The sequence below is a fragment of the Pteropus alecto genome, unplaced genomic scaffold, assembly GCF_000325575.1.
Source record: "Pteropus alecto unplaced genomic scaffold, ASM32557v1 scaffold177, whole genome shotgun sequence".
Taxonomy (NCBI): Eukaryota; Metazoa; Chordata; class Mammalia; order Chiroptera; family Pteropodidae; genus Pteropus; species Pteropus alecto.
The window spans coordinates 4,088,132-4,106,081 of NW_006442207.1; the positions used below are offsets into that span (position 1 = coordinate 4,088,132).

The following is a 17,950-nucleotide window of genomic DNA, read 5'->3' on the forward strand; positions in this document are numbered from 1 at the left end:
AGGACTTAGTTTAAAAGCTGGTTAGAGGAGGGCATCTCTAAAAATTGTTTCCACCTTAAATATTTTATTTGCACTTAAATGTATGTCCCTTGGTTCATCTGTTGTAGCGCCAACACCTTTTCCCATGTCATCTTTCCTGCATGAACCACACCTGTCCTGCATCATCTTCAGTTTCCAGCCTTCATTTCTTTAATGTGAACAAAAGCTTCAGACACTTGCAAGAAAAAATCTGAGTCCCTCTAGATTCTTTTCCAGCCATTTCCTAGCAACTTGTCTTTAACAAGACCTTTCCTGGCCTTGGCTGCAGCCAGCTTAATTCTCATTCCAGACAAGGGCGTCCTGGCCAGCATGGAGCAGAAGCTGAAGGAAATTGACGAGGAGTGTAAGATCGAGGAGGGCAGACGGGTGGACCTCGAGCTCAACATCATGGAGGTGAAGGGCAACCTGAAGAAGGCCGAGGCTGGGCCCGTGACGCTGGGCACCGCCGTGGACACCACCCACCTGGAGAACGTGAGCCCCCGAGTGAGTGCCGCATGCCCCGGTCCCCCCGAGCTGCTGGTGGGGCCTGCTGGACCAAGGTCGGGGGGAGTTGGGTCATGTCTCCCTACCCCTGGCTCAGGCCTTGCTCTCGTCACCACAGCCCAAAGCTGCTGCCCCCACCCCAGACTGTACCCCGGTCAACTCTGCTACAGCACTCAAGAACAGGCCTCTCTCCGTCATGGTCACAGGCAAAGGCACCGTCCTCCAGAAAGCCAAGGTAAGCAGTCACTCCAGGCCTCCTTCAGGGCCACCACTGAACAGCAGAACTGTCACCACGTTGGGGCCCCTCCTCCGAACCAAGTGGCGTTTTCCTGCTTTGGGCGCCACTAAAAAAAAAGGCCTCGCCTCACTGTACCTTTGCTCGGTCTTTGGCTCTTGGTTCACGTGTTCTTACTAAGGAACAGTAAGAACAAGTGCCTGAGGACACCTGAACTACCCACCACTTAATTCCAGGGGCACAACTACAGTTCACAGCCAAATAGACAGTTTTCAAATCAAAAAGTCAATGATTCTAAAGGACTCCTGCCATAAAAACTTAGACACATTCCGAAAAGTGGCGTGATTTGCCTGAAGCTGCCCAGCCAGCTGGGGGTGGAAGGTGTAAATGAGGCATGGATGCCATTAGAGGGCTCTCCCCTGTGGGCTAGACAAAAAGGGTTATTAATCCTTTGATTGTTTGTACAGTAAAGAACACTGCGTAGAGCTGCCTTGTTTTTGGCAAACTCTGCTCCTTAATTTATATCCTGCCTACCTGCTGGAAACATTTCAAGGTATCTGCACCACTAACTATTAAATCCACGGGCGTCACTGCTCCCTCCCTGCCATGCCCGACATCACAAATTAGAACACTCTACTTTGCCACAGCCTCAAAAATCTCTCAATAGGTCCCCCAAACAGTGACCAAACACACAGGGGTTGAAACATAACTGCTCTCTGTACTCCTGTTTCTGTGCACATGGAGAATAACTTTCTTCCTTTTTCGCGGGGGGTGCTGGTATTTGGCGCCCTAGGAATGGGAGAAGAAAGGAACAAGTTAGGAAACAGGCTTCACCTGAAGACTCTCCTGTCAACATGGACCTTGGTGACCGTCCTGCTTCATTCGTCAGCAACTCTGGGAAAGGGTGAGTCAGTCTGGAAGAAAGAGCGAGGACTGGGGTACTCAGAAAGCAGAGCTTCGGCTCAGTGGAGGCTCTGTCCCTTTCAGAGCCAAAGAAAGTACAACAAAGTAGTGATTTTAAATAGCACTGATACCACCTGTGCAAAACTATCCACGGCGTGTGCTTTTTGAGAAATGGTAACAGGAGAAAATATTTGGGACCAAGCTGAGGCACTGTCCCCAAGAAATTAAGGACTTTTTAAAGGGACGCTGTATTATATATTTTTTAAATGTTTAAAATCCTGTAATTTAGACCAGCAAAAGTGTCTTTTGAGATTTAACTGACTTTACATTACTGTAGGAAAAAAAAAAAAAAAAAGATTACCTTGTGTTTACAGATTCAGTCCTGTGGCCACACCATTTTTAAGGGAAGAGTTATTTAATGCTCTCTTTGTCTGTTTGTGAAGTCGTGTTTAATGTTCAGGCCCCTTCCAACAAAAAAAGTAGCGAACTTTGTTTTGCGCGGGCTCCGTCTCAAAATTGGCAGTACTGTCCTTCTAAGGGCATTGTGCTCTAACACAGGTTTTAACATTTTATCTATCATCTCTGCCTCGTTTCTGGGGTTTCTGAATCGGTTCCCTAACACTGCTTCCTGAGAACTAAAGGTCTTTTGATTTCTTATTGTCTTTCTAATCCCAGGGCATTTATTTCCTTTGTCATAAACACTTGGTAAAAAGGGACACCAAGTGGTGTTAGATTTTTTAAAAAATAAAATGTTAATTGTCTTTTGGGTTTTGCTTATATTTCATGGAATGACTTGGGCAGGGGGCCTGGCGGACCTGACCTCAATGGGGGAAACGTCTCGGTTATTTACACACTGAACTTCAATATAAGTGCAGTAAAAACTGGTAGAGCTAGGAGGTGAGATCTTAGGAGATGTTAAGCCTCCTCGTATCAACAGTGTATCACATTGTCACACAGGAAACACCTGCACAAACTGGTCACATAAGTTACTGAAAATCCTAGACGTTAAATATACGTCTAAATAATTCTTGGAAGAAAAAAACATATCAAATACTTAGAAGGTGGCCTAAGTACTAAAGTTCCTAGCATAAATATGCTTATTTTAAAAGTGACAAAATTTGCCAGTATTTTTAAGATTTTTTGCATGCATGTCCAATAATGAGATTTGGTTTTTCCTTTGCAATATGGGTTGGATTTTTGGTATCAGAGCCAGGCTGGCTTTATAAAATTGAAAATATGTATTCCTCAAATGATCCTCACAGCATTTTCTTGTAATTTAAAAACTTTTGTCAATATCAGTACTTAAGGCTTCCTTTTCAGTTCTGCCTTCGATATGGCCCGAGGTTGTCCTAGTCTTTTCAATGAGCCAGATTTGGGCTTGTCATTTTTAAAATAAGCACATTTATGCAATGCTTGAAGAATCATGGGTCATGAGCAGATCGTTTATCCAAGGAATCAAGGTGGTTCAATAATTGAAAATATACTAATAAATAATTTATCACATAAACAGATTAAATGTGAAGAAACAAAGTAGAAAAACACCAAAAATCTCAACACTCTAGGAACATAAGCATCCCTACTCTTATAAAGCAATCCACAGAAAGTAACATATGATGAGACGATTCTTTCAAGTTCAGAAACAGATACAGGCTGTTGCCACTACTTTTTTAAACATCCTAATGAAAAATGAGAAAAATTAGTGTAAAACCTCAGAAGAGAAAACTGTCATTTGCAAATATCTTCTAGGAAAACAAGAGAATCAACTGCTTCTACTAGGACACTGAAAGTATTGAATTATTCAGTGGCACCTTTCACTAGAAAAGGTAAAAAAAAAAAATTCAAAGGCTGAGACCTAAAACTAGAAACAATAGAGCCATTAATAGGTAACCCACAGTTTTGTAGGGTTTAAGTCCAGACAATTCAAATGAGATGTCCAAATCTCAGCGCTGAACCAAACAGCCTACACCATAAAACGATTAAACTGCTGTGAATTTAAATACAATGGATTCACATAAGTTCTCCGGCATCACCTATTGGCACCTGCCAGGTGGGCACTGGCCCTGCTCTGATGTTGCCTTCTGCTAAGGCCAGCATAGTAACAGGATTGAAAATACCCCCCGAACACAAGTGACCGTCATGACACAGTCGTCTTGAGCCACCAGGCTTTTAACATTTAATACCATCATGGTGAGAAGTCCTTCAAGTGCTTTACTAGCACCAGAAATCTTGGAGTCCTAAAAGCTAAGTGGTGGTGAAGTCACGGCAGCCTCGAATGTTCACACGTAACACATTGCATTAATTATATTAAAGAGGAAAGCTATGATACAGCATCCGGATTTAGGCTGGAGCTCTACCGCGGTTTCTACTGAAAACTCAACTCAGAACAACACAACCAACGGGAAGAATTGGTGGCTAAATACTGTGGGGGTGAGGAAGTGCCTGGTTTGCCAGAAAATACTGAAAATATTCCAATTAAAGCCTCCGACATATCGGTATAAATACTCCTGTTAAACAACCAACATCATGTCTTAAAATATTTTTTAAAACTACACATAAAAAGCAAAACAAGAACCTAGACGACATAAGATGTTTAATAAAGTGAAACCCATCTAAGTGTCTTTATTCCATATCGGTTGAGTTTAAAAGTTCTACTCTTCTTTGCCCCACTCAAAGGAAAGAAACGCACTCAAACACCCCACAAGTAACCTCTCCCTCAGTAAACTCTAAAAGGAAGCCCATCCAAGAGAACATGGCCCAGTCCCCAGGCCAACCGCACAGGGCCCCTCTCCGAGTCGATCAGTCACATTCCAGTCTGGGCCCCTTCCAAGTCTCTCCCCACACAGATCCAGTCACCAGAAGAGGTCACAAATGCCACGCAAGCCCCTCTTCAAACTGAAAACAAATGCACCTAGGACATCTTTGGGGAAAGATGTGTGAAAAGGTCCACACTTTTTCCATCTTGAAATGCCGTCACTTGGACGGTCCAAAGGACACGCTGGCCGCTACCTTCATTTGAGTGTATTCCTGTCCCGACTGTATTAGCATTTGTTGTGGGCAAATTCGGCTTCTGACAGGCCATCGAGAGTCTCTAGGGTCCTTTGTTTCTCTTCAGGGAAAAGGTGGCGGACAAGTTCAGCAAGGTAAGTAAATATTTACTTACAGGTCATAAATGTTCGACATCATCATTAACGGGCAAAATCAGCTGCTACCATGTTGCTAAGCAGCACTGTCTACAGTTGGGACCTCTCGTCTCCCCGGGTGAGGAAAGTGGGTGGGAGGGTCCTAGGCAGAGCGGGAGGCAGACACTCAGGATCCCAAGGCCAACAGGACACCGTGCTGAGCGAGGTGGCCTTTCAGCGTCCGGGGTCCCCCGGCCTTCTCTGTGGTGGCTGGAGAGGTTCCGGCTGTTGCTCTCCTGCAGGCCGCCAGCGGGAGCCACGTGCCCTGGGAGCATCTCCCCTCAGGGCCCCTGGGAAAGAAGTGACCTTTAAGGACGTGAGGAGTGTCTGAGGCCCGCGACCCAACCGGCAGCCTCGTGGGCCCCTGCATGTCTTGCTCTGCTCCACCACCCAAGCAGAAGATGCCCCATCTGACGGCCCTCACACCCGCACCCCAGCTTTCGGGAGCAGCCTTTGCCGGTGGCCGCAGGCCGTTCACACTTTAAATTCATGAGCAGGAGCCCCAGGATGGCCCACACTACTGCTGCCCGGCAATCATTCCGTGTCCTCAGGCTAGTCCCCGTCTCTCCTAGAGAGCTACTCCTTCCCTTCTCCCTCAAACCTCTAGCACCCGCCCACAACCTCCCCCTCAGCAAATAGAAACACTCAAAGAAGTCCCACCAGCTTCCACATCTGCCTGCCGACTTGCGTCTGTGCCCACACCCTCTGGCTTCCTGTGACAGTGGGTCCGCCGGCTCCCCAGGAGGCCTTCTTCCCGACTGCCACTTTTTCTCAGGTGTGCTGAGCGCCATCCAATCCACTGCACGTTGTACTTATCTACTGCCCTCTGCACGCGTACAGAATTACTCCCCGAGGGCAGAGATTTTTACTAGCTGGTTTACCGCTATAGTCCCCATGCCTGAATGACGCCCGGGAGGTAGGCCCCCCGCTGTTTCGTGCGTGAATCAGCAAATGATGGCACAATTCCTTCCATCGAGCGGACACCCCGGGACCTGCCTCCGGCTGAGTCCCTGGGGCCCGGCCGGTGTCAGAGGACCACCGCAGCTCACACGCAGAGCCAGCCCCACTTACGGGTCTCGCAGTGCGGGCCCTCCCAGCCTTGCTGGCACGCGCAGCGGTAGCTCCCGTTCCGCAGGACACAGGAGCCCTCGTTCATGCACGGGCTGGGTTTGCAGAGGTTGACCGGCCGCTTGGCTTCTGCAAGGAGGAGTATGCCTGGTAGGCCCAGCCTGGGTCAGCCCCAAAGACCGCCCCCTAAGGAAGCCCAGTACAGATGTGAGGCCACGAGCGTGGGGTCTTGCTCATCATAGCGCTTCATGGGGCCTGTAAGCCACAGGTTAGCACATGGTCGGTGCTCCATACTGATTGGCCAGGTCAAAGACCAAGGGCACACAGCTTTCCTACAGACAGACAAACTCTCACGTGCTGTGCTCTTAGCGGTGCTTACTACTATTATCATGGCCACATCCTTTAAAAAGGCAGAAAGGATGTCACTGGCAAAAGGAAGCCTTGGAGTCAGGCTGGCCTGGCTGTGTTTGCTTCTCGCTCTGTCATTCACTACCAAGGTCACTGTCATCCTGGTGTCCTTAGACCCTTGGGGGATCTGTGGGTGTCCTAATGATGTCTTCTGTTTAAATGAGCCACATACATTCTCAGGTTTGGGGAAGGGTATCTGTGTTAAATATTCTGTGCCCTGAATGTCAATTGGGTTTGGCTGTGCCTGCCACGGGGTTCCCGTGACATGGGATTTAGCACAGAAAAAGCGTAAAAAGCGCTCAGTAGCCAGGAGGAGCTGTGACCTTGGTGAAGATGTGTGTGCTGACCTTGGAGGCAGCCCTGAAGGCCGCGGATGCCCCACTCACCTCCACACAGCCACTCCATGAGTGCGTCCCGGTGGAACCTCAGGTCTGCGTAGGCTGCCACGTGGATCAGAGTGTCCCGGGGACCTGCCAACCTCCGCAGTGCCTCCCCCAAGACCGGCCCCACGCCCACGATCAGGACAGAGATGCCATCGTCCCTCAGCTTCTGGATAGGGACAACTGCATCCTCCGCCCCCCTCCCACCTGTGAGCACCACCACAGCCTTGGGGACACCAGGCCGGGCGCCCCTCTGGACAGTCATCACCTTGTCATAGATGTGCAGCAAGGCTGTGCCTGCTGACCCCACCCCGCCCAGGTAGGGGGCCTGGCTCATGGCCCGAAGCACTGCAGCGCGGGTGACGTGGGTGTCCAGCCTGAAGGCCGTCTGGACCTGGCTGCCATATACCACCAGGCCGATCTGGGTCACATCGGGATTCACATCAAACTGGAGCGTGCAGCTCCTCACGAAGCCCTGCATCTGGACGAAGTTCTCGGGCCCCACGGAGGCTGAGGCATCCAACACGAAGACCAGGTCCAGCGACGGTGCCTGGCAGCCTGTGGAAACAGGCGGAGTGGGCCTCAGGACAGGCTGTGCCAGGCGGAGCCCCTCCCCTGGGCCAGGCCAGCAGAGTGGGGGCAGCCAGTCTTCTCTCTGTCCACTGCAGTAGCCACCTTCCGCCCTCTCCTCGAACATTAGCGGGACATGAATGTCCAGCTAGACCACTCTCCCAGCCTCTGTGGCTGCCAGGTGTGGCCATGTGTCTAAGTGGACTGCGTAATGTGTTTGGAAGTAACTGTACAAGTTCCAAGTTAAGGAAGCTGCTTGCCTTCCGCCCCGCCCCACTCCCCCACCCCTTCCTGCTGGCTGAGAAACGGTGACTTTAGACCCAGAGGTGGAACCACAAGGCAGCCAAGCCGCCCTGCCGGCCCAGGCCACTGAACTCTGAACTGTTATATGAGAGAAATGAACATCTGTCATATGTAAGCCATTGAGTGCCGGGGACCCTTTGTGACAATGACTTCATCTGAACCCTCATCTATCCTATTATTTAGCACCTTCTATGTGCCATGCACTGTATACAAAGCACTCGTTCTACCAAATGGACAAAACAGGTCGATGCTTGCCCTCGATGGGCTGACAGTCGACGGGGAGGCAGGCATCGAACCCACAGAGAATTTCAAATTCTACGAGCAGCCGTGAGGGGAAAAGCGGGACACTATGAGAGGGACCAGCCAAAACAGCATAAGTGGATTGGGAGAAGCGCTGTGTGAGGAGTAAGTGTGAGCTGGAGGGGTGGTGGGTCTTCTAAGGTGCACCCCCTCCCCACCCCACACAGGGGCTGCAGAGAGGCCCACAGAGACCAGACCACAGGGAGCTCTCGTTGACGCCAGCGGAATGGGTTTGGGTTGTATTCCAAGGGCAGAGGGGAGCCGCTGGCAAGGTTTGAGTACAGAGTAAAAGGATTTGATTGGCTTTTAAAAATCACTCCAGCACAAGGGAAGTCTGAGAAACTGCCGCAGCCAAGAAGAGCCTAGAGAGACACAATGACTAAAAGTAACGTGGTATCCTGGACGGAAGCCTCAGAACACTAAAAGAACATGAGGCCCAAACTAAGGAAATCTGAATGGACTTGAATAAATCATAGTGTACCAACATTAGTTCGTTAACTGCGACAAACGCACCTTGTCAGCATTTACAAGAGGGACATGGGGTGTGGCATATATAAAAACTCTACTATTGTCACGTTTTTCCGTAAATCTAAAGCTATTCTTTAAAAATCCCTCTGGCTGCCGTGGGGAGACTAGACTGGAGCGGGGCATGGGGGTGGGCAGCCGATCCCTGTCTTCCTTGCTTGCGGGAAGGAAGGTCTGACCCCTGATGAGTGTGACATCTGGGGCTGAGGAGCTGAATGCCATATGCAGCATCTCACCTCTCTAGAGGAGAAATCGGGGGGCCCCTCCTGCAGGACGTGTTTCTGCTACCTCTCCGGACGTGGGCCAAGGCCCTGCCCACCGGCCGGACTGCACCTCCCAGGGGCACTGTTCTCCAGAGTGCCTGCCCAGGGCGTGTCACGAAGTCTACCTCAGGGATTGTGAAACACAACAGAAAATGCCAGAACTCATCGCAGGTGGAAAAGATGAGGATTCCACGAAACATGTCTCAGCTGTGTGCGTGCGCTGGGAATGCACTTTTCTGCGGGCTGCCCTCAAACTGGAACGCTGCTCATCTAGAGTGTGCGTAGTGGGTTCTGAGCTCGTTAATGATAAATAGTTAAGTAGCAACGTGCACAATATTCTGAGTGCACACTCTGTGCTTACTCTGTACTCTGTACATTGCTCGTCTTAATCCTCACAAAAGCCTTGGAGGAAGTGCTATTACTGGTCCCATGTTATTGGCCAGTAAACTGAGAAGTTACTGGTCATGAGGCTAAGACATAAGAGTAGGGCTGTGCTTCCAGCCCCTAGCACAGGCCTTGGTTAAGTGGTAACGGAAGGAGGAAGGGCTCACCCCTGACCAGCGACCCTGGGTCAGGCCGAGGTTGGTCCGGAGCTGGCTCGGGCCCCAGCAGCTTACCTGGCCGTGGCCGGCTGCACAGCTTCCCCTGCAGCTCTGGGACTTGGCTGACCAGGTCCTGTGGGTCGGCGTAGACCATGACGTGCTCCGGGCTGCCCGTGATCTCCTCCAGCTCCGCCCGCACGGCCTCGCTGCCCACGCCCAGCAGCAGCAGCCCTCGGGCCCTGGCATGATGCGCTGGGCCGGCCACCTCGTCCTGGGTGCGTGACTCAGTGAGCAGAACCACCACTCTGCGTGGACGGTCCTGGCCTGTCCAGGCGGCGCTCCCGAAGCCGCGCTCTGCCACCTGCCGCAGGGCACTGCCCGTGAGGGTGGCGCCTCCGCTGAAGGGGATGGCCTCGAGGCTCCGGACCAGGTCTGGCACGTCCTGGTACTCACCCACGGGCACCGCCAACTCCAGCTCCCTGCTGTACCAGGCCACACCCACACGGGCCCAAGAGTCCTCGTCCAGCGAGGCCTGGACAAAGCTCCTCACGAAGGCCTTGGCCCGCAGGAAGCCCTCCGGCGTCATGCCCGCTGAGCTGGCCAGCAGGAAGAGGACGTCGGCTCTGCATTCCAGGCTCAGCGTCGGGGCTGCCAGAATCACAGCGACAGCCGTCACACCACCTGGAGCTTGCAGGTCACCATCTTACCCAAGACACCCAACCACCACACGGGGCAGGAGAAATCTCCCTCCCAAGAGGGAGACGGAGTGGAGAAACTGAGGCTCCACGGGCTTTGTGACCAGTGCATGTCACCGCAGATTCAGACAGGGCTAGTCACAGAGCTCTCCGTCCCGGCTCCTGCTAAGGGTCTCCACCCAACCGCTATTGAAAAATTAAAATATATCAATTTGTAACTTCCTCCCATTATGGTCAGTGCTGCTTGTGTCCTATTTGAGAAATTTATGAAGATGTGCTTCTATGTTTTCTTCCAGAAGGTTCATGGCTTTGCTTTTTACATGTAGATCTATGATTCATCTGGCATTGGATTTTGTGTAGGTAGGGGATCAGCTTGTGAGGTAGGGGATCAAGATTGATTTCTTCAATATAAATCTCCAATTGACCCAATACCCCATTAAAAAAAAAAGTTAACAAGCCCCTACTACATGTCAAGCAATGTGCTAAGCACCTTACATTCAAAATCTGATTTCAACCTTAAGAGATAAAGCCTATTATAATCTTCATTTCATATATTTAAAACCAAAAGGGGTTGAGGCACCTCTTCCTAGAGGAGGAGAGAAGAGATTCTATATAGAACCAAGATCCCGCAGCCGGGCTCGGCATGCTCCAAGATCAAGCAGTGACCATTCTGAAGCTCATTAGCCAGAAACGGCTGCCCCACCCAGAGCTCCAGCACCTGAGTTGTTCATTCAAGGCGCACTCAGAGGCCGTATCGCCTGAGACATCAGAGCAGTGGTGTACTTGGAAGGTAGGTGGCTCTAAAACTCAAGGGCCCGTTTCTGTCTAGCAGCTAGAAGGATGGGAGGTGTGAAGGGGGCGTCTGCCTTGGAAGTCCCATGCATACGTACCGCAGTCAGCCTGCCCTCTGAAGGCTGGCAGGCAGAGGCAGTGGTAGCTGTCTGGTCCTTCTGGAACACATGTGCCTCCATTCTGGCAGGGCTGTGAGTCACAGGGGCCTGTCAGAGAGATGCCCATTAACAACTTAGCACGTCAGCCCAGAGGCATGAGCCCGACAGGCCGCCCTGCCCCACCACGGCCCGGCTTCCTCCTTCTCTGGGGACCACTAGGAAACTAACTGCAACACCTGTAGCAAGCGAGGTATGTATGTAAAGGGGCTGGGTGTGGTAAAGGACTCTCCATGGTGGGCAGTAAGGCCCTCCACGGATTAGACTCACGCAGGGATGTGCCAGGACCTGGACTGCGATGGACTGAATTGTGCCCAACCCCCACCCTCCCAATTTATATGAAGAAGTCCTAACCCTCAGTGCCTTAGAATGTGGCTGTGTTTGGAAATCGGACTTTTAAAGAGGAGATCAAGGCTAAATGAGGTCAAAGAGTGGGTCCTGTTCCAATATGACTGGTGTCCTTATGAGAAGAGGCAGAAAGACACCAGGGATGTGCACAGAGCAAAGGCCGCATGAGGACACAGTGAGATACCCACCTGCAAGCCAAGGACAGAGGCCTTAGAAGACCCCAAACTTGCTGACCCCTTGATCTTGGACTTCTAGGATCCAGGACTGAGAAAATAAATTTCTGTTGTTTAAGCCACGGAGTCTGTGGTATTTTGTTATGGCCGCCCTACAATACTGACACGACACACCCTAATAACCTACAGCCGCTAGGAAGGCCTGGAGGAGCGCCGGGGGCTGTAATGATGAACTGGTGTTGGACCTGAGCTTGATAAAGATGAAGAAATCAGTAACATCCAGGCAACAGCAGGGGTGTCTTAAGACTCAGGGAACGCCTTGGTGTGGATGGTGCCATTTAACTTCTACACAGGGTTGTTCCCGACAGCCTCTGTGGGCTGGCACAGCAGGACAGCGAGCCTTGGATCCTGGAGTCAGAGAATGTGGCCTCGTCCACGTACTCAGGCACCCTCATTAGCCCCTAGGAGCTACGGTATCCTCATCCCCAAAGGGGGTGGTGATAACTCATTCCACAGTGTTATTGTGCGGATTACATGAAATAATCCAAGGAAAGTCTTAGAACGTAGCCTGACAAAAATAAACACTCCATAACAGGTAAGACAGTAGATGCTTTTGCACGCGAAGTGCGAATTACGAGTAACGCCTCTTTCAAAGGTGATGTTTCACCCAGGAAACCAGAGCCCACGTCAAAATCGGGCCCATTCCGAAGTATCTGATCTATGTGTGATACGCTGTGGTCGACATCCGAGCTCCTTTTCAAGTTCTTTATCAACTACTGTAAAATGCAAATAGGACATGACCCCCTGCCCGGGTTACAGAGAGCAGCCGGCATCTTTTCATGAGTTCATGTATCATGTATTCAAAGGGCTTGATAAGCAGCTGTGTGGTTACTAGTGAAATTAGTGATTAATGTCCCCAATAAGCAGTATTTTTGCTTAAAAATATCGACACATCATTATAATTAAACTGTATACTTTTCAAAGGTAGAAATTACTAACTCCAGGCACCTAGGCCTGTTCTGTCAGCTGCAGCATCAGAGAAACAACTGAACAGTCATTAACATCATCAACGGTGGCCTTTAATTGAGCAGCTACTATGTGCCAGGTACCGTGCTAAGCACCACACATGCATGATCCCATTTCATTGACACGACCCGATGAGATGGGTCCTGCAAACCACCACCACTTCAGACAAAGAAGCTGAAAGTCAAAGATTAGACATCATGTGCTGAAGGTCAGATAGTTAGAAACAGGCAGTTCTGGAATCCAAGTCATTCTGGTTCCAAAACTGTAAGTCTTCGAGCTTTAATTTGTGAGCAGAAACAACCCCGCTTTCATTTCTCCTGTGCTTCAGTGCTGGAACTTTAAAACAGGATGCCAAGGGGACCATCACATCCTGGTTAGGAAGTGCCACCTGACTGCACATAAAGCCACTCGTTCTGCTTCTGAGATGTGGGCTCCTCACCTCATTAGGAGTAGCAAATCCACACGAGGTCTGATGCCGACACACTCGACTGCAACATCTATGCTCCTGGGCCAGTGGGATGCACTAGGCCCCAGGGTGAGGCGCATGAGGGCTCACTAGACAACCAGGCTGCATGATGCCTAATCGTATTGATAAGTCCTACTGTTTGCTTGGGACTTTGTAGCTGATAAAGCACTTTCGTGGCTAGTATTTACTGATCCCGTGTTGATAACCCCATGTCATATAGATCAGGGAAATGGAGATTCCAGACCTGGGGCAAACATTTACCCCATTTTACAGAGGTTGAAAGTGAGGCTCAGCTATCTTGCCCTGGGTTCACCATGGATGTGAGGCTTTCCGTCGGCGAAGCTGGCTTAGTGCACACCTCCTCTGCCTCTCGTCAGTGCGAGGGGCATTGGTTAAGGAAGGTCATTCCAAAGCCTTCACTCTATTCTTAGTGAAAAAATACCACTGAGCAAGTGAGGGGTGAGCACAGCATGAACGTGCTGTCTCTGAGATGCCCATCCTTCTGCCCTGCCGCTGGATCCATCCCGCCATCTGCCCCAGATGTACAAACGCCCTTTAGAAGCCAGCTTAGTCCCGGGGCCCAGAAAGAGAAGGAGAACCCAAGAGGTGACTGTACCTGGGCAGATGGTCCTGTAGCAGGTGGCGGGGTGGGTCATGAACACTCTCTTCCAGCTACAATCCAAAGAAACGAGTGTTAGAGATCAAGGGTTCAACAGGAAGGCAGAAACCCAAAAGATGATTTAAGACACTAAAAGCTGGTATGAAATTCCAATGGAGAAGTAGGTCAGAAAAGACTTCCTTGCTTTCTTTCCTGATTCCTCCCCAGCTTTTATCAGCACGTAGAGGAGGGAAATGTTTCAAACTACCTAGAGACAGTTAAGAAAAAAATAATAATAATAATGTAGGTTGGCTATCATATCAGAAGTTTGATCTATGTTCAAAACTCTTAACTATGGGAAGAACTTTCTATTGCAAGTTACTTCCTGGGGCCAGCATAATACAGAGGGCAAGGGGGCAGGAAATGCTGGGAATGAGGCGACTGGATTCTGGCTGTGTGACCCCAGGCTGGTTACTTTCCTCCTCTGGTTTTCCCTTCTCTCTTCCATACAGTAATTCTACCTGTCGTTTTCATCTGTGTTCCCTGGAGCCTCAGTGAGAAGGAAGGAGACTGGCCAGGGTGCCAGGCCTCCCTCAGTGCCAGAGCCCTGGCCCTTCACCCTAAATGTTTTTTTCTGGTCTGCATAAGTGTCTACATGAGGCTACACAGCTCAAGAGTATTTATTTTCAAACCACTAGACTCGATGACCTCTAAGGTCCATTTGAGTGCTAACTTTTATGTGATAACACAAGGGCCACCGTTCCTGTGGTGGCTTCCATGGTCCAGGTGTCCCCGCCGTTACTTTGAATCCACAGCCACCTGAAGAGACAGTTCTCTCCATCTGGAAGATGGAGCTATGGGCTCGGAGAGCTGAATTAGGTCACCCAAGGTCGGGCGGTTGCTAGAACACAGCAGAGCTGGGACCGACTCCACCATCTGACTCCACAACCCCTGCACTCAGCCCTCTGGGCCTCGCCCCTGGCCTGAGGCTCTGGGGTGACGAGCCCGCTGCAGCAGCAGCAGATCCTCACCTGTGGGCAGAAAGCCCTCCTCTTGGTTGGCAGCAGCTGCAGGGCTGGCCTCGCCTAAAGGGATTCCCCAATTTGGGCCGAAGCAATACAGGTCTCTAACATCTTCCAAAGAGGCCTCCTGCCACCAGACCCCCCACCCCAGGCTGCACACCGCAGGGCTGGCTAATGGGCTCGCCTCTAGGGCAGAGCCTATCCTGGAGTAAGATATCCACTTGGGTTAGAAGCCAAGTCAATTACAAGCTCACGGAGTTGCCAAAAATCAAAAGTTGGTCAAGCTGCCAGCTCGTTAGAGAGAAGTCCTCTCCCGCTCTCTGTCAACGCCTAGTGCTCCATAAAACCACAAGTTCTAGCTCAGAAAGCTCTGCGGGCCCTGCCCTGTCCGCCCAGGCCTGCACTGGGAGTCAGTGTTGGGACACTGGCCACAGGACTTCGCCAAGATCTGCACGTGGCTCGTCTCCGACCCCTCTTCAGGTCTGGACTCAGATGTCACATTCTCTGCAAGGTCTCCTCTGTGTTTCAAATTGCAACCACACGCCCCATCACCACCAACCCCACCCAGATCCACCCTGTGTTCTTGCTCTCTGTAGCGCTTATCACTACCTACTAGTTTATTTTACGTGTTCGTTCTGTTTACTGCTGCGTCCTTTCTGCCACCAGAATGTCAGCTTGTGAGGAGGCGGATCTGTTTGAGATGTCTATGCTGATTCCCCAGGACTTGGGACAGGAGGCCCCCCGTGAGTGTTTCTTGAATGAGGGAATTAATGAAGATCTTCCTCTATGCAGCTGTCATTCGAGGAGCCTGCAGTATTCGTGCATTCTCCATCCCAGAGAGGACAGGCCCCATCCTAGTGCCTGGAACGCCTCAGGGCGGCCACTGCTCTGCTCGGCCAGTGCCCCCTCTCAAGTGTGTTGGGGGCCGTGACTGTGCCTGTCTCCTCACTGCACGCCGCCTGGCTCGGAGCTGCACTGAGAACACGTTCACCGGGGAACAAAGAGGAGCCTGTCACTTCAAAGGCCAGGCTATGAAGAGAGCCTCCAGTGGTCTCTGACGTGGCACGAGGCCCCGCTGCCTCTGACCATATGCAGGGCATAGCCCTTCTCTGCTAAGATGACCTGTGGACTCTCCATCGGCCCAACGCAGTCGTCACGGCTTCTTGACCGATCCACCACGTTGCTGTGTATGCTCTGATCTCACTGGAGGGCAGGCCATGGAGCAGAGATGCAGCTGGTTCAAACGTCACCCTGGCTCTCCAGAAATGGCAAGAGGCGGGATGACCAATGCTGGCCAGGTGCTGCATCAGAGGTAGCCTGGACAAAGTGCCGAGGGACGGTCCGGGGACTTGCGAGGGAGAGGCTGCTGGCCGGGCAGCTGGTGCTCTAGGACGCCGGTCCTGAAGATTCTGGCATTGCCCGCGGCCTCCACGCTGGAATTCATCCAAGTTCTTAAGCCTCTTGCCTCACTCAGCCCCCCGTTAATGTGAAACTGGTGCTCAGAGGAACCAGATTACCAGACCACCATCCAGCTGCCCTGTAGGGCCAGCTTTTGGCTCACTTACCAGCCTCCAGAATGGCTGTGATGCTGCCACAGGGCACCTGGGCACCTGGGCAGTGTGTTGATGAGACTCTGACACTGAGTAGCTGTGACCCTCCCTGCACCCTGGGAACTCTGTCCCTGGCTCCCTCCAAGGCCTCCTCTGACATCTGTTCTCCCTGCAGCTTGTGAGCACTTGGCCTTGGGGACCTCCATCCCCACCCGGGCTGAGCCCTCAGGCTCTGACCCCAGACCTTGTGGACAAACCTGGAGAAGGGACAGAGGGCCGCCAGCACGCCATCATTCCCCCGCGATCCTCTCCAGCACGGGGCGTTGCCAGCAAGCTCCCTGACCATCTCCAGCGTCTTGTGCTCACAGGGATGAGGCTGGACCTCGCAGTCTGTGTCCGCAGCACACACCCAATGGAGAATACAAAGTTACGCCTCCTTCCCCCACCCGTGGTCCCACTACCCCCAGCCCTGGCTGCTGCCTTCTGCCTCTCAGGGCAGAGCACCCTAGGGAGCAGCCCCACTTTGAGCCTTACTGGACAGCCAGTCTCTGAGCATCTGCTCTGCCAGGCCCCACCCCACACAGCTTCTATGTCCTGTGCACACATGTACCATTTCTATAATGTACTTTGCTGGAGCTCCTTGGTGGACCCAATAAAGACTAGGAATGCAGAGACCTCGCCCCAAGCCAAAGAGTCCCTTTGCTGACCATAGCAGGGGAGCTGACTTGGCTCTTCCTCCTGAGGAGGGACAGACACAGGGGCCCCACCAGATCTAGGGCCCAAGCCCTGTGACCCCTCTGCCCTACAGAGACGAGCTCAGAGTTCCAGCTGAGCAACCCACAGGGCCTGACGCAGGCAGAGAGAACAGAGCGGAGCACCCCAGGGCTGAGGCTGCGAGACCCTGCTCTTCTCACCTTCCCTCCCTGGGGAGGCTCCTTGGGGAACCCTCCCCATCTCATACGCCGCTCCCACATGGGCAAGTCCACCCTCCCGGCCTGGAAGGACTTACCTGGAGAGGCGCTGGCGCAGATGGCAGAGCTGCTCAGGGTGCTAAAGAAGCCATTGGTGGCATCCTCCACCTGCTCAGCCATCAGCACGTGCTGCTCCCTGGGCTCACTGGCCAGCGTGTGCAGCTCCTCCCACCTGTGCCCCAGCCCCCAGCAGAGAAGTGATGTCGCTTCGTTGTCCCACACCCGCCCTCCTGCCCACCCATCTTCTAGGCCCTGGGCTCCCTGTGGGCAGCAATACCACCCCACTCATCCAGAAGCCACCTAGCTGCAACCTCATCCATCTAGGCTGCAGGTAAGGTCCAGAGTGAACCACAGAAAGACCCCAGGGCCTCTCAGCCATGGGTCACGATGTGTGCATGCTACAGTGCACAAACTCCCCCAGAGGAGAGCCTAGCATTCGAACTGTCTGCTCTTATTTCAGACACGGCCCTAACAGATTTAGTTGTCTGGTTCTGTCACCCAGAGCTGATGAGAAGAACTAACCAGAAAGGAAATAAAGGCAAGTGGTTCTAGGTGACAGCAAGAGAAGAATAGGGACAGCTGGTAATAGAAAAAGAAAAAAAAAAAATACGGCGGAATTAAAAGCAGTGAACATAAGAGGCCATACGTTGCCAGCACACTTAGCCAGGGGCATCACTTAGTGCCCAGGACAGATAATCACATACAATATGATGACACTAAGGCATGAAGGAAGGATCGAATGATGCTGAGGAAACCTGTAAGAATATAGGGCAGAGAGTAACGCATTTAGAACTCTGCCCTTCAAAATTGGCCAAGGTTTGCCAACATGGCAAAAAGTTCATTTATCTCTAAAATTCGCTTATGTAAAACTCCCCATGCTCCTCTGAAACTATATAAACCAGAAATTTCTCCCTGGCACCCAGAAGGGGGCTTCTCGGCCCCCACCTCACATTAGC

The 17,950-nt window shown here is 51.7% G+C and overlaps 2 protein-coding genes across 4 annotated transcripts in view; one reads left to right on the forward strand and one right to left on the reverse strand.

Annotated features, from left to right (window-relative positions):
• AFAP1L2 (actin filament associated protein 1 like 2) overlaps window positions 1-2,421 on the forward strand; it is a 36,061-nt gene extending 33,640 nt beyond the window's left edge. For all 3 annotated transcript variants that reach the window (XM_025039190.1, XM_025039188.1, XM_025039189.1), the window contains 3 exons: window positions 329-522; window positions 641-757; window positions 1,551-2,421. In XM_025039190.1, the coding sequence (XP_024894958.1) occupies window positions 329-522; window positions 641-757; window positions 1,551-1,577 (338 nt within the window). In that variant the 3' untranslated portion in view covers window positions 1,578-2,421. The remainder of the gene's footprint in view (window positions 1-328; window positions 523-640; window positions 758-1,550) is intronic.
• Window positions 2,422-5,884: 3,463 nt separating this feature from the next.
• Window positions 5,885-17,950, reverse strand: part of VWA2 (von Willebrand factor A domain containing 2) — a 31,831-nt gene continuing 19,765 nt past the window's right edge. The window contains exons 6-12 of the mRNA XM_006920941.1: window positions 17,033-17,166; window positions 16,281-16,413; window positions 13,470-13,525; window positions 10,784-10,891; window positions 9,274-9,846; window positions 6,702-7,253; window positions 5,885-6,036 (exon numbers count right to left, since the gene is read on the reverse strand). Of these exons, the coding sequence (XP_006921003.1) occupies window positions 5,885-6,036; window positions 6,702-7,253; window positions 9,274-9,846; window positions 10,784-10,891; window positions 13,470-13,525; window positions 16,281-16,413; window positions 17,033-17,166 (1,708 nt within the window). The remainder of the gene's footprint in view (window positions 6,037-6,701; window positions 7,254-9,273; window positions 9,847-10,783; window positions 10,892-13,469; window positions 13,526-16,280; window positions 16,414-17,032; window positions 17,167-17,950) is intronic.